Source organism: Mus pahari, chromosome 2 (assembly GCF_900095145.1).
Source record: "Mus pahari chromosome 2, PAHARI_EIJ_v1.1, whole genome shotgun sequence".
Taxonomy (NCBI): Eukaryota; Metazoa; Chordata; class Mammalia; order Rodentia; family Muridae; genus Mus; species Mus pahari.
The window spans coordinates 115,004,976-115,017,475 of NC_034591.1; the positions used below are offsets into that span (position 1 = coordinate 115,004,976).

Here is a 12,500-nt window from a genome sequence, read left to right on the forward strand (position 1 = left end):
CACACACACACACACACACACACACACACACGCACAGTTTCCATGCTGCAGAAATACCTGAGTTGTCATCCTCAGGAACACTGTCCACCTCCCTTGAGTCAGGCTATATCGCCTTGGAGCTTACAGAGTAGTCTCGAGTGGCTGATGATTGGCTGATGGTGAGCCCAGGCATACCACTACTTCTGCTTCCTTAGAGCTGGGATTACAAACTCACCACTATACTGGCTTCTTTGCATGGGGTCGGGAGGTCTAGCTTTGCCACCTTGTGCTTGAGAGACAAATCGGTGACTGACCCAGCCATCTCTCAGAAGTGATGTTTTAAGGGCCCTTAGTGGAGGTATTCTTCAGTTTCCCACAGTCCTCACTATTCCCTCTCCCTACCTTACTTCATTATTCACATTCTTTCCTGGCAAGCCCTAAACCAACCAAGTCTGTAGTCTCTGCTTTAAGTATCCATATCAACATTTGCATAAGACAGCACATTTGCAGCACATGGTGGAAGTCTCTCTCTTTCCTCTCAATAACTGCAATCTTAAGAAAAGCTGAAGTCCAATTTCTACGTGGCAGCTTCTGCAGTAGGTACTTTATGCACACTGTTCCATCGGAGGCCCTGACTGGCCAGTAGTTTGTTTCTAACTCTAGCATATAACTAAGAGACTGAGATCGGAGGTTAAAGCGAAGGTCAAACCCTAAGCTGTCCTCTTATATCCCATTAATGAACTTCAGAAACATGAGCTAAATCAACGTGATGATAAAGGGGCTTTTGTTACAAGATTTCACTATTTTTCTTACATTCAGTGATGACATCAAATGAGATTGGCACCTCTGAGAAGTCCGGGGTTAATTTCAATGCAACCATAGGCAGATTTGGAATACTACTGATCTTTGGAGTGGCTCATGTTCCCTGTGAAGGTGATTGTGAAGTTACTATGAGAGAAACTCCATTGACCATGGCAGAATTTGACTGTTTCCCAGACTGTTTAGCACCAAATCAACGTGAAATCGGCACATGAGGTGTGTTGCTCTACGGCTGCACTTGATCAGAATACCTGGTGAATTTTCTCTGAGAGTCAACCCATGCCCAGAGATTGTTGGTATAAGCATCTTGATATTTTATGCCATCTCTCTTTTATCTGTGTTTGAGGTGGGGCTTGTGTAGGGGCCAGAGGTCAACCTCAGGTAGACTCTACCCTGACTTCTCAGACAATGTGTCTCACTGACCTGGACCTCACCAAGTCGCTAGGCTGGCTGGCCAGAGAAGCCCAAGGATCTGATGTTTCTAACCTTCCCAGTAGTGGGATTAAGATGGCACCAGCACTGCAAACTTCTTTATGTGGGTTCTGAGCATTGAACTCAGGTCCCCGTTCTAATATAGCAAGCACCTTAGTAACTGAGCCATCTCCCCAGTTTCACATTTCTGTGTTTCTAACAATTAATTACGTTCCCACTCTGTTCTCCCTTTGCCCCATACTCTTTAAGTAACAGGCAGAATGGTCTCATTTCTGAGAAAAGAAATTTTATTTGATTTTACTGGTTTTCCAGCCCCATCCGAGAATGCTGTTCTGGTCTGAGCTATTTAAAACGCATAGCCTCCGATTCCCAGTTCTGAGAGCAAACACTTTGCCAAGCACCTCCTAGCTACAAAGTGACCTTGACACATGTCATTCAGCAGGGTTTCAAATCAAAGTCATCCTGTTTAATATTCATAAAGACTTTTTTTTTCTTCCTAACAGCATATGTAGCGATTTTACAAGGGCTGGGGTTGGGAGCTTTATTTAGAGATGGGTTGTATTCTGAGAAACGTACCATCAGCGTCTCTCCGGTGAACTGAAGTATTAGTTTGGAGGTAGGGAAATTTCGTTTGGCATTCTTCGAGGGAAGAGAGTGAAGTGCTCGATCCTGACAGGTTTTTCTCATTGGGGGTTTCCTGGGCTGGTCCATCTGTGATACTGAATTCGGATACTGAATTTATTACGATAGCATTAATAGGTTTCTCGTCTGCATGCTTTTCATTCGTGAGTTGCGTATCTAGATGAGAAAAGAAAACACACATATACAAACCCACTGTGATCTAAGAAGGGACATTTGCAGGGAAATTTACATTTTGCACTTTGAGAAAATAAAGTCCCAATGAACGGGAATACAACATTATCGAGCAAGATTATTTTGAGATAGAATTGAAAAGTACAATCACAAATTTTTATATACACTGTAAATTTCTCATTAATTTGAAACGTATTTTTCTACTATCAGTTTTTCAGATAGTGAGTTGGGCAAACAAAAGAACTCATTCATGTAGATCAACAAGATGTTACAGTGTGGTATCTGCATCATAGTATATTATGGATATGAGAAATCAGGTGATTCTGGAAACTTCCAATGGTCTCAATAAGATCACTATTCATTTTGCTGGTGTTGTTTTCATTCTCACTAACTTCATTTTTCTTCCATTGTAGGAGAAAAACTTAGCCACGTGCAGATGAACAGTCTATAGGTTTGGCTTTCTGTCAGAAAAAGCTCTGCAAACATCCTGTCCCACTTTCATACATGGACTGCTTGATGTAGGGACTGGCATTTTATACAGGCCTATTCATGTGATGGTCTCTCTGGTTTTGGGGTTGGCCTCTGGGGAACATACCTTATTGGACATAATCAACTGGGATAACCAGAGTTCAGGAAGTTCCCAGCAACATCCTGGCCAGGACCCCAATTTGAAGAGGCAAAGGGAAAGTTGAAAAAGCCCATGACCTCATTCCATGTAATAAAGCAAAGTTTGTTAGTAGAGCCCAAACTGTACTGAACACTGGGATTCAGTGTGCCCACCACAACCACAGCACACCTTAGCAACTGGGGGGTGTGAAGAGAAGTTGCGTTCTATCTGGCTGTTTCAGAGGGAGGCCAAAGCTGGGTGGCAGCTTGATATCTAACACAGCTACGTCTATAAACAAAGTCCCGTGATGGAAAGAGAGGAAGCACACCAGTACATTCTTAAACACACCCCAGGCTGGTCCCAGGGACATCCTCAGGTGGTGCTGTTGAGAGATGGAAAAGACATGTTTAGGAATCCCATTCTCCAGAGAGTCCAGGGCGTGGGCTGACTCAGCAGTCGTCACTGGGGGGCTTGAGTGAGGCTGACCTGACTGGAGAAGCACACTGGGCTCAGTGTGGGAAATCCATTCTTTCTAAGTCCATGTTTATAGCCCATTTCAAATTGGTCTTTTCTTTTACAGGAATGTGATTCTCTGCAACTTCTATAGCATCCAATCAGCTGAGACATCTAAAGTTGCTGACCTGTTCAAAAGCTCAGATATCATTCTCCCCAGCAGCCCAATCAAATCACCATCCCTTGGGGACTCTACTGAAACTTCTCAGGTCAATCCAACATGCAGATGAGTCTGGGAGTTCTAAGGAGTTCTGCTTTGGGAAGGGGAAGACAGCGAAAGATCAATCCACAGACTTGTCAATCAAGGGTTCTCAAAACCCATCATGAGATGGTCTCTCTTTCTGAAGTCTTGAACTGGAAGAAGACCAAACAGTCTGCCACACGCAGTCATCGTGGGCCATTTTTGTTTCTTTCCAATTTTCCAAACAGCCTTGGTTTTTGACAATGTTTAATTTTTATTCCCTTTCCCATATGCTGCTGGCTTTAAATCCCTTGGTAGTGGTTTAATCCACCCTAAAAAAGATTGGCAGAAGTAGGGGTTCAGGAAAAACATCTATTGTTGACAGCAATTAATGTAGTATTGAATGCTGAATGTGGAAATAGAATTGGCATTACATGTTGGCAAATTCTAGGCTCCTCCAACTCAAGAAATACTTGCCATGTTAATAACACAATGATGTTGGTGATGGTCATGGTGAAAATAAGTTTATTTTCCTTACTTGGATATAAAAGACATCCAACCATCAGCCACTTCCCACTAAGATGGATATTTAAATACTGTCTTCAATTGCTTAGCCCTGTCAAGATTTTGAGTCAGACAATGGATACATAAGGGCACCGTATCATCTTCTATTTAGGAGACACTTAGTTGTAGTTTGTCTCCCTAAGCTATGATAATAATAAAAAAAAAATGCTGTTTACATTGTCATATTTCTCTCCTGGGACAAAATTGCTCAGGTTGAAAACCACTGCTTTGAATGAAAGCACATGCATATCAATGCCTCTGTTATATATCAAGTTTTACATTCTTGCTGATAAAGCAGATCATGTTAAAACACCTGCCTGAAAGAGTTTAGGAGATAGAAGTTGCTGCTGACTTTTTTTTACAGCATGGGGAAAGTAAAAGTTAGTACTATATGACATGAGTTATTAGAATTAGAATTGGATTGAGCAGATGCATGAGAAGTCTCAAGGTTTAGAACTTTGGCTTTAGTAAGGTGCCCAAGGACTCCGCTGTAGTCAACTGAGATCTGAGTTTAGGGACTTCAAGAGCTTCGTTCTTATCTTTGTCTTTTATAAATATTATACATGTCCTTAATGTATTCTTTGCCTCTATCTCAAGTAGCTGTCTTTTAGTGGCTTAGACTACACATATGTCTCTGTGCCCTAAGACTTGAGATGTATTAACACCTTAAAGCCAGTCTTGCAAATAACTTAGCTCGACAGACCTCCTTTCTCTGCATGGTAAATTATGGCTGATTTCTTGCACACTTGAAGAATGGCCTGTTCGGCTCTAGCTACTGTGCGTTGTCCATTCAAAGTCAGCTCAGGAGAGAGCTGATAGCAAACCACGGTGCCTACAGAGATGACAGCAGCTCTTTGCCTAACAGACTCCATTAACAATCAGTTCAAATTATCACGCACAGTCAGACTGCATGTAATTTAAATTGCTTTTGCACAAAGTAATTCTGTAACAACAACAACAAAAAAAGAGCCGGATAGAGGTTACTGGAATGTAAAACCATGCAGAGAGCACAGTTTACAGCCAAGTGGTATATGATTCTCTTTTTAATTTTGCGACAACTTTTTTAAGTACAGCATTTTTTAAGTATAGCATTTTGAATGTAAGTGGTTTGCTACATTAAGCAACCATTTGGAGCACACCAGGTTTGCACAGAGAGGATTTTATGGAGAATTTAAACTGCCATTCATAAAGTTATTTTAACTCTGTATCTCTGTTTATATTTTTATTTTTTTAATCCCCCAGTGGGAACTATCTGATGCTCATTAAAACATCATCTGACATGCGTAGAATTCAGAACCCAGTCTGTTCAACCCAGAATTCTGACATCTGAAGTGAGTCACATTTTTTGGGGGGGGTGGGGGGTAGGGGGTGAATGTTACTGACAGCTTCCTTCTTTTTTATAGCTGGAATGCTAACAATAATTCCCCCAGATTTCTCCCTTTACAGTGTTATTTGACATTGTCTCCAAAGTATTAAAAAGCAGCATGGGCTAAAAGGAGGAACACAAGGAAAAGTGGAATCGTATCCTTTACACGAGCTGGCATTTTAGAATTAAATAAGGAACCCGTGAAACTATATTTGGGTTGTTATACATAGTTCCTGACATTAACTTGGAGAAAATAAATTTTCCACCCCTAAAATACAAACCAAAATTGGGACAAAAATTAGGAGCTCCTCTATAGTTCTTAGAAAAAAAAAAGAGATTAAAGTGTATCTTGAAAGTCACTGTAATAGAAAAATTCCTGTTTGGGTTAGAAGTAATTGTAAGAACCAGTGGGCATAAACTAAGCAACAGTAAGACAGACAGTTAATTAATTTTTTATTACTGCTGAGCAAATGTTATTAATTTAATTCAATTAACATTTATTGAGCATCCACATGCAATAGATGAATCAATGTGACAGCAGCTATTCATTTATTTACTTTTTAAGTTATTAAGGCAACATTTCAGTGGTTTTCATTTTTGCTCAGTAAATGTGACTTGATACATTTTTTTTGTCCAAATATTCTCTAAGTCCATAACACAAGAAATATGGATAACTGCTCTTCCTATCTGGCTCCTTACCCTAGTCTTGTTGATATTTTTTCTTTTTTCATTCTTATTTCCTTCCAATCCTTCCCTGTCTTTTTTCCATACCTCTTTTTATTTCTATTTATTTCTCTGACTTAACCTCTCCTTCTCCTTTAATTCATTTCTTTTTACTTCCAGATCCACTCATATACTATTCCTTAAGACCTGGCCCTTGCTCCTTCCCTCCTTTTTCCCTTCCTCCCTCCGTCTTTCCCTCCCTCCCTGCCTCTCTCCCTTTTCCCCTATCTCCTTCACTTCTTTCCTTTCCCCTTATCTAAGGTAGCGTTTGTCCACACTCATAACTTAGGTGTTGATTCTGTGGAGTTTGCCTCTAAATCTGTGCTGTGAGCCTGTTTCCAGCCAGGCTTCATTTGCTGAGTGTAAATTTCATTTCAGTTGTTATTCATCGCTGGAGAATTCAGAGAAAACTGACAGTGTATAGGTTCTTTAAAGTCCTGTGGTCACCACAAATAACACTCTCATGATTATAAAGGACCTCTGGATCCTTTATTTCGGTTACCAGCCACCTCTTTTCCATTTAACAGCCTATTTTCCTAAGCCCTTCATCTTACTGAAGTGGGTAACTCTACCTATCCCTGGAGAACCCGTGGCTGGATTTCTTTTCCTTGTATGGTCCTTGTTCCATTTATTTAGACTTGAGACTAGTCTTTGTCTGGTCCCTTCCTTCCACTGGTAATTTAGAAGTTTCCATTGATTCCTCTTTCAAAATCAAGTGTGCCTTTCCATTCCCATCACTGCTCCCGCACCTTCCAATCTGCATCATTCTCTTTAGGTGGCTGTTTATTTTGGTTGTGGGCATCTAACACAGGGCCATGCACTCTCTAAGCAAATGGTATGCCATTGAGCTGCATTTAAAGTCCTTGATTTTCTTTGGCGGGGTGGTGGTGGTGGTGGTGGTGGTGGTGGTGGTGGTCTCACTATGTAGTTCAGTCAGGCTTTGAACTGACCACCCTTCTGGCTCTGCTTGCCAGGTGCTGAGATTTAAGGTGTGTAACACCAGGACAAGTTTACATGTTATTATCAAAATTTATGTTTTAAACTCCACCTTCTGATAAAACAAAAATAGTTCCTTGAAGAAAAACACAAATTCCAGGCAAGTCCCCTCCCCCACAATGCTAATGGCTCGTCTCAGTTAACTCTCCCACTCTGTTGCCAAGTTGTTTGTTTTTTTTTTGAAGCAGGCAATGCCTTAGTAACAGTTTCATGTGTGAGGCCAACTCCTGAAGCCTATCTGAGAATTTTAAGATAAGCCTGTAAGGTAGACTGATTTTAATTTTATTTCTACATCACTACACTGAGAGTGTGCATTTCAAATGCAAGGACCATTCTTTAAGCTGTAACTGATATTTTGCCTTGGATTTGAGCTACCACTTAGAATTTAGTGGTGTGATTATCTGTGGGTGAAATCAGATCGAGGTAGACAGGTGACATTTCAAGGTATAAACCACCAAACCGTTCACAAATTATTATGGTTAGGAAGAGTAGTTCATCAAAGTGACCCTGTGGGGGGAAATTAATTTAGCTGGGCATCGTGGTGTATGCCTATACCCCCAGAATTTGGGAGGCAATGCAAAAAGAGAAGGTGTTAAAGAACACATATGCACTCCTGTCTCCAACCAAGATAGAGGTGTAGAACATATATGTTATATTTTATGTATTTTATATATTTAGACTCTGGCACATGAAGAACTTTATGATGTCCATGCTAATGTTGGGATTTGTGTTCACTGTTAGGCTGACTATATTTTCCACAGCTTGGTCAGTCAAACACACGCTATGCAAAATATCAGAAGTCACAGAACAAGATCAAACCTGGTAAAAACTATTAGGGCCTGAGTCTGTATCTTTTACATTTACATTTTATTTGGGTACTGCCCCCCCGCAGCCTAGTCTGGCTTCCAATTTGGAATCTGTTCGCCCCAGCCTGTCAAGCAGCTGGGATTACAGGTGTGTGCCAACACACAGGACATTCTTATTTTCATATTCAGCAACACTGGGAAACTAATTCAGTAGAGAACAAAGCAAAACTAAGATGTCACATTTCATCCTGACCCATCAGCAAAAGCTGATGGATATTCAGAAAGGGCAGATTTTCAAGGAAAACTCATTTTTGTTTTTGATAGTGAAACTGAAGACAAGAAGCTTCCTATAGAAGTCTCACCCATTTAAACAGAACGGGAGTAAGACATTAATTATTTGACAGCCGCTCCTGCTAGATAGGATAAGGCAAAGCCCTGGATTCAGCCCATCGGACTTCAGGGCAGAATAAGTAAGACACATGTACCTGGCTTATTTTTTTTTTCTCTATCTAATTCTCTCACAGCCTTTAAAAACTTTCCAGCAAAAGCAGTGGTGTTATGTATCATTGGTTTGGTTTGTCTTCTTCAGCAACCCAGCCGCAGAGACGTACGATGAAATGTTTATCAAGGGTCTGAAGAGGTGACATTTTAAAGCCCCTTTCAATCAGCCTTAGTGAATCTTTTTGAAAATGTGAACAGAAAACCAGAAGTATGTTATTTCTCCAGAAATAATAGCAGTGACTGTTCAAGGTGAAAAGGATTAAGAGGAGTGTGTGTGTGTGTGTGTGTGTGTGTATGAGAGAGAGAGAGAGAGAGAGAGAGAGAGAGAGAGAGAGAGAGAGAGAGAGGGAGGGAGGGAGGGAGAGAGGGAGGGAGAAGGGGGGCAGGGGGAGTGTAGAGAGTTGTGATGGCCCCTTCCAAGGTCCCCCCACAACTACAAATTCCCAGCTTTGGGACTTTGCCCTTTCGATTTTGCTATTGTTGATTTGCTCTTCCTTTTGTGCCTAACTGCCATGAGTTTTCTGCTCGCCGTCCCATGTTACCCAGTAGGCAGACTTTGGCTCATGATATACTTTTATAGCTAGGTTGTGAGCCAGTAACAAGGAGCGGTGCAGACCTAAGAGGCATTTGAATCTTCTTCCGACATGAAAACAGTTTGCAATTATGAGTCCCCATTTCATTTTTATGCACTTACCTCCAGTTTAATGTTTTAAAGTAGTGTCTCAGGAAATAAAGATGATGTTACCCAAGGAAAAAAAAATAGCAAGCAGCTTTTATAGTTCCATGTACTGGGTGGCTAATGAGTTTAGGGCTCTGAAAAAAAAACATGAATCAAGCCAATCAGGCTATAAACTCAGGCATAAGCAGCAGATCATATACAGCTGGGTGTTTCGCTCCTAGTGTTTAATATAAATGGTAAACGATCAAGCTCTCCTGAAAACATTTTCTACCATGTTAAAGCTGTGTCTGTCAGTTTATTTAGCCCAAGTTCTTGAATGTGGCCTAAGGTTTCTTAGACACAGTTACATATCCATCTCACAACAATCTGGTAGAGTACTTGTCACTGCTTGGGGCTGACGAGGCAGGTGACGAAGGTTCCAGTGGATCCTCCTAGGTGCACAGTTAGAAACAGAGCTGCATTTGGTACCTATCTGTGCCTCCAGTTCTTAGAGTCATCCAGGCTTGTTTTCCAGACTACGGTCATCAGATGTGCCAATTGGATGTTGGACTGTTTGCAGAATGACTCTTTCCCTGCTGACTGCCTTACTTCAAGGTGGTTGATCTTGCTGGTATGTGATGAAGAGACACACCTTAGATGTATGTTCAAGGCAGAGCTGGGTAAATAATGGTTGCCTCCTCACCTAGTTTGGGAAGCTGCCTAAACCTGCTGTCTAGTCCCGGTGGAAATTCAAGAAGCTGAGTTGAAATCCTCATCATAGCTCTTTAAGTTTCTTCTGCTCTGACTCTCATGGATGTTTTTTTCTTCCTTTTCTGCTAGGATTCCCAAGGGATGCATGCTACAGCACAGCGTGTGGAGGAAAGCAAGTGCCACCTGCCTTTCAACTGATCGATAAGCTGAGTGACCATTGGAAAGTGGGCCTCTCAACTTTCAGGTGGCAGTGGACTCACCCCTTGGGGAGGTATTCTGGACTCAACCCTATTGCCTTTGCCTTCATTCTCCAAAGGTCTTGGGTCACATCTCCAGCTCTGCCTTCAGTAGCACGCTAGGCTCTGGCTGACTCCACTCCACTGTTGCTGCTGTTCTTGGTGATCGTCCCACGGTTCTGGCATCTCCAATACACTGGGGTCTTCTGCTGCAACTAGGCTTCACCAATAGCCTCTCATAGGCTCTCTTCATGGTGCTAAGCCTCAACTACTTTGCATGACCCCTTTAGTCCTGGACCATCAATTGCAACTGAGGCTGTACTTTGCTGGTTAGCTGGAGCTAAGAAGTAGCAGAGATTAAGAAGAGACCAACATCACTGAGGTGAAATCTTCTGGGAAGTGTTTTCTGAGTGCACAAAGAAACTATGTTCCAAAGACAGGCAAGGCTGTGCTGCAGCTAGACTTTGTAATGTATAAATATCACCCGGGTGGTACTGGTTTTGAAGGTATGAAGGGGTCATGGAGAGCAGCTGAGGCTTGGCACTGTGAGAGGCCATGGAAGGCCATTGGTAAAAGTGCAGCCTCAGTTGTAATTGATGGTATTTTGTCTTCATTCTCAATATCCAACCAAACTGATCCTTGTCAGAGTTTATGTAGTTCTTTAGAATATAGTTTGTATTAGAATTCTTGTTATATTCTACCTGGTAATGATTATCACATGTTAGTTAGATTATAATTATACTACCAACATATTAGTGTATATTTGAAGAGCCAATTAGTATACTTTCTGAGTTAAACTACATATGAGTATAAACACAAACACATTCTTCTAAGAATTTTATCTGTAGTATCTTATCTCAAGCTCCAAGCAGTCCCGTGGTGGTAGATAACTGCAAATGACACTCTTAATTTCCCCATGATTATACTGGCACATTGCTACAAAGAACTTATTTAATTTACCACTAATCATAGCTGGGGATTTAATCAAGGAAGTCGGGCTTCAAATCGAGGCTCCTAACCAATGAATTGCCCTGTCTGTCTTAGCAGGCATTTAACAGACATGTAATGTGGCATTATTGACTATGATATTTAATTACTAAAACATTCCTGCACTCTTTGCTCAACAGTCACCTTTTCAAAGAGGTCTTCCACCTCGCCCAGTCTGAGTCAGTTCTTGCCATCATTCCCTTGAGGATCTTCTGGGAATGTCTGCTTTGATTGTCATGATCTAGATGGTTCTCAGTAACAGTACAAAGGCAAAAATCAGGGAGGCTGTCAAACATCGCAATGTGCATAGGAGCTCCCTTTCTTTTCCACCCCAAACCTACAGGCATGACAGCTTCAAGAATCAATAGTGCCAGGGCCAAGAAATTCTTGTAGGAAGTCATCAAGTAGACCTCAACACCAGTGATTTTAATTTGGTTACTGTTTAATTTTCTGCATCTGCTCATGTGTTTACTCGCTTATGGGATGCATGTCTTTCCACACTTATGATGCCATCTTTCCAAGAGAGCACCTAGGATACAAGGAGTACTCAAAGAATGGGAAACAAGGAACAAATCCCATTATGGGTGTGGCATCCCAGGGGCTGTCAATTCTCCATCTAATAAAATGTGGGTTGCTTCTACTTCTGCGATGACGAATACTCTTGAAATAAATGTTACACATGTCAGTCTTTTCTCATACTTGTTACTTTCTATAGTTTGAGTCCGTAGGAAAAGAGTGATATGACGTGCTTTCCAGAAAAATTTGGTCCATTTTGACTTATATCAAGAAAATAGGGAAGATTTTTGTCTCTTGTTCTGTAGCCAATTTTAAAATTTACCATTACAATAATTTATTGTTATCAATTTGAAGGGAACTTGGATTCTAGCTGCCATTTCCAGCAGCTGAATAAACAGCCTTTCACTGCTACAAGGGGGAAGAAGGATTTCTTTTTTAATGGCCACTGCTTTTCTGTGGAATTTTCCTTCTACAACTAGATTCTGGGTAATTTAGAAAACTCTCATGTTACATGGGATTGGGCACTTAAAATACTTATTATGTATTTATAGATCAATAAATTCTTGTTTCAAGTGTTTATTGGATGAATGCTAATTGGGTTCTTAAAAAGAAAAAAAAAAGAAAAGAAAGAAAAATCCTTGGTTCTTGGGTGATGGATCCATTGGTGGATTTGGATGACTTTTTATTGATTTCCAGGCCTTTATGGACTCATCTTCCATCTATGTTGGGCTTGTACAAGCATAGGGTGGATATAAGGTCTATCTACACAGTGGCTCTTGAGACACCAGAAGTCACATCTCACTGATGAAAGATAAAAGGAGAAGGAAACAGAGAAACAGAACATATGCTCAGCCATCGCTCCTGTGCCTGCTGTGGACCCTGGTGACTTTCAGAATCTATGAAGACACCCAGCTGAGAGTTTAAGACCTATATTCTTAATGGTTTGCCTGGTAGAAATTTATCCCAGTAGTCTCTCTCCAAAGTGGCAAAAGTGTGCCTACAGGGAGGTATGAGCCTCCCTAATGAAGATGGAGCATTGCTTTCTATATATGTACATTATAAGTATATTTATTTCATAAGGTAAATTTTTGC

At 41.1% G+C, this 12,500-nt stretch overlaps 1 protein-coding gene across 1 annotated transcript in view; it reads right to left on the bottom strand.

Moving 5' to 3' along the window:
- The window catches only part of Mdfic2 (MyoD family inhibitor domain containing 2), a 107,908-nt gene that overhangs the window by 8,509 nt on the left and 86,899 nt on the right, over window positions 1-12,500 (bottom strand). Inside the window, exon 3 of the mRNA XM_021191377.2 lies at window positions 1,807-2,028. Within this exon, the coding sequence (XP_021047036.1) occupies window positions 1,807-2,028 (222 nt within the window). The remainder of the gene's footprint in view (window positions 1-1,806; window positions 2,029-12,500) is intronic.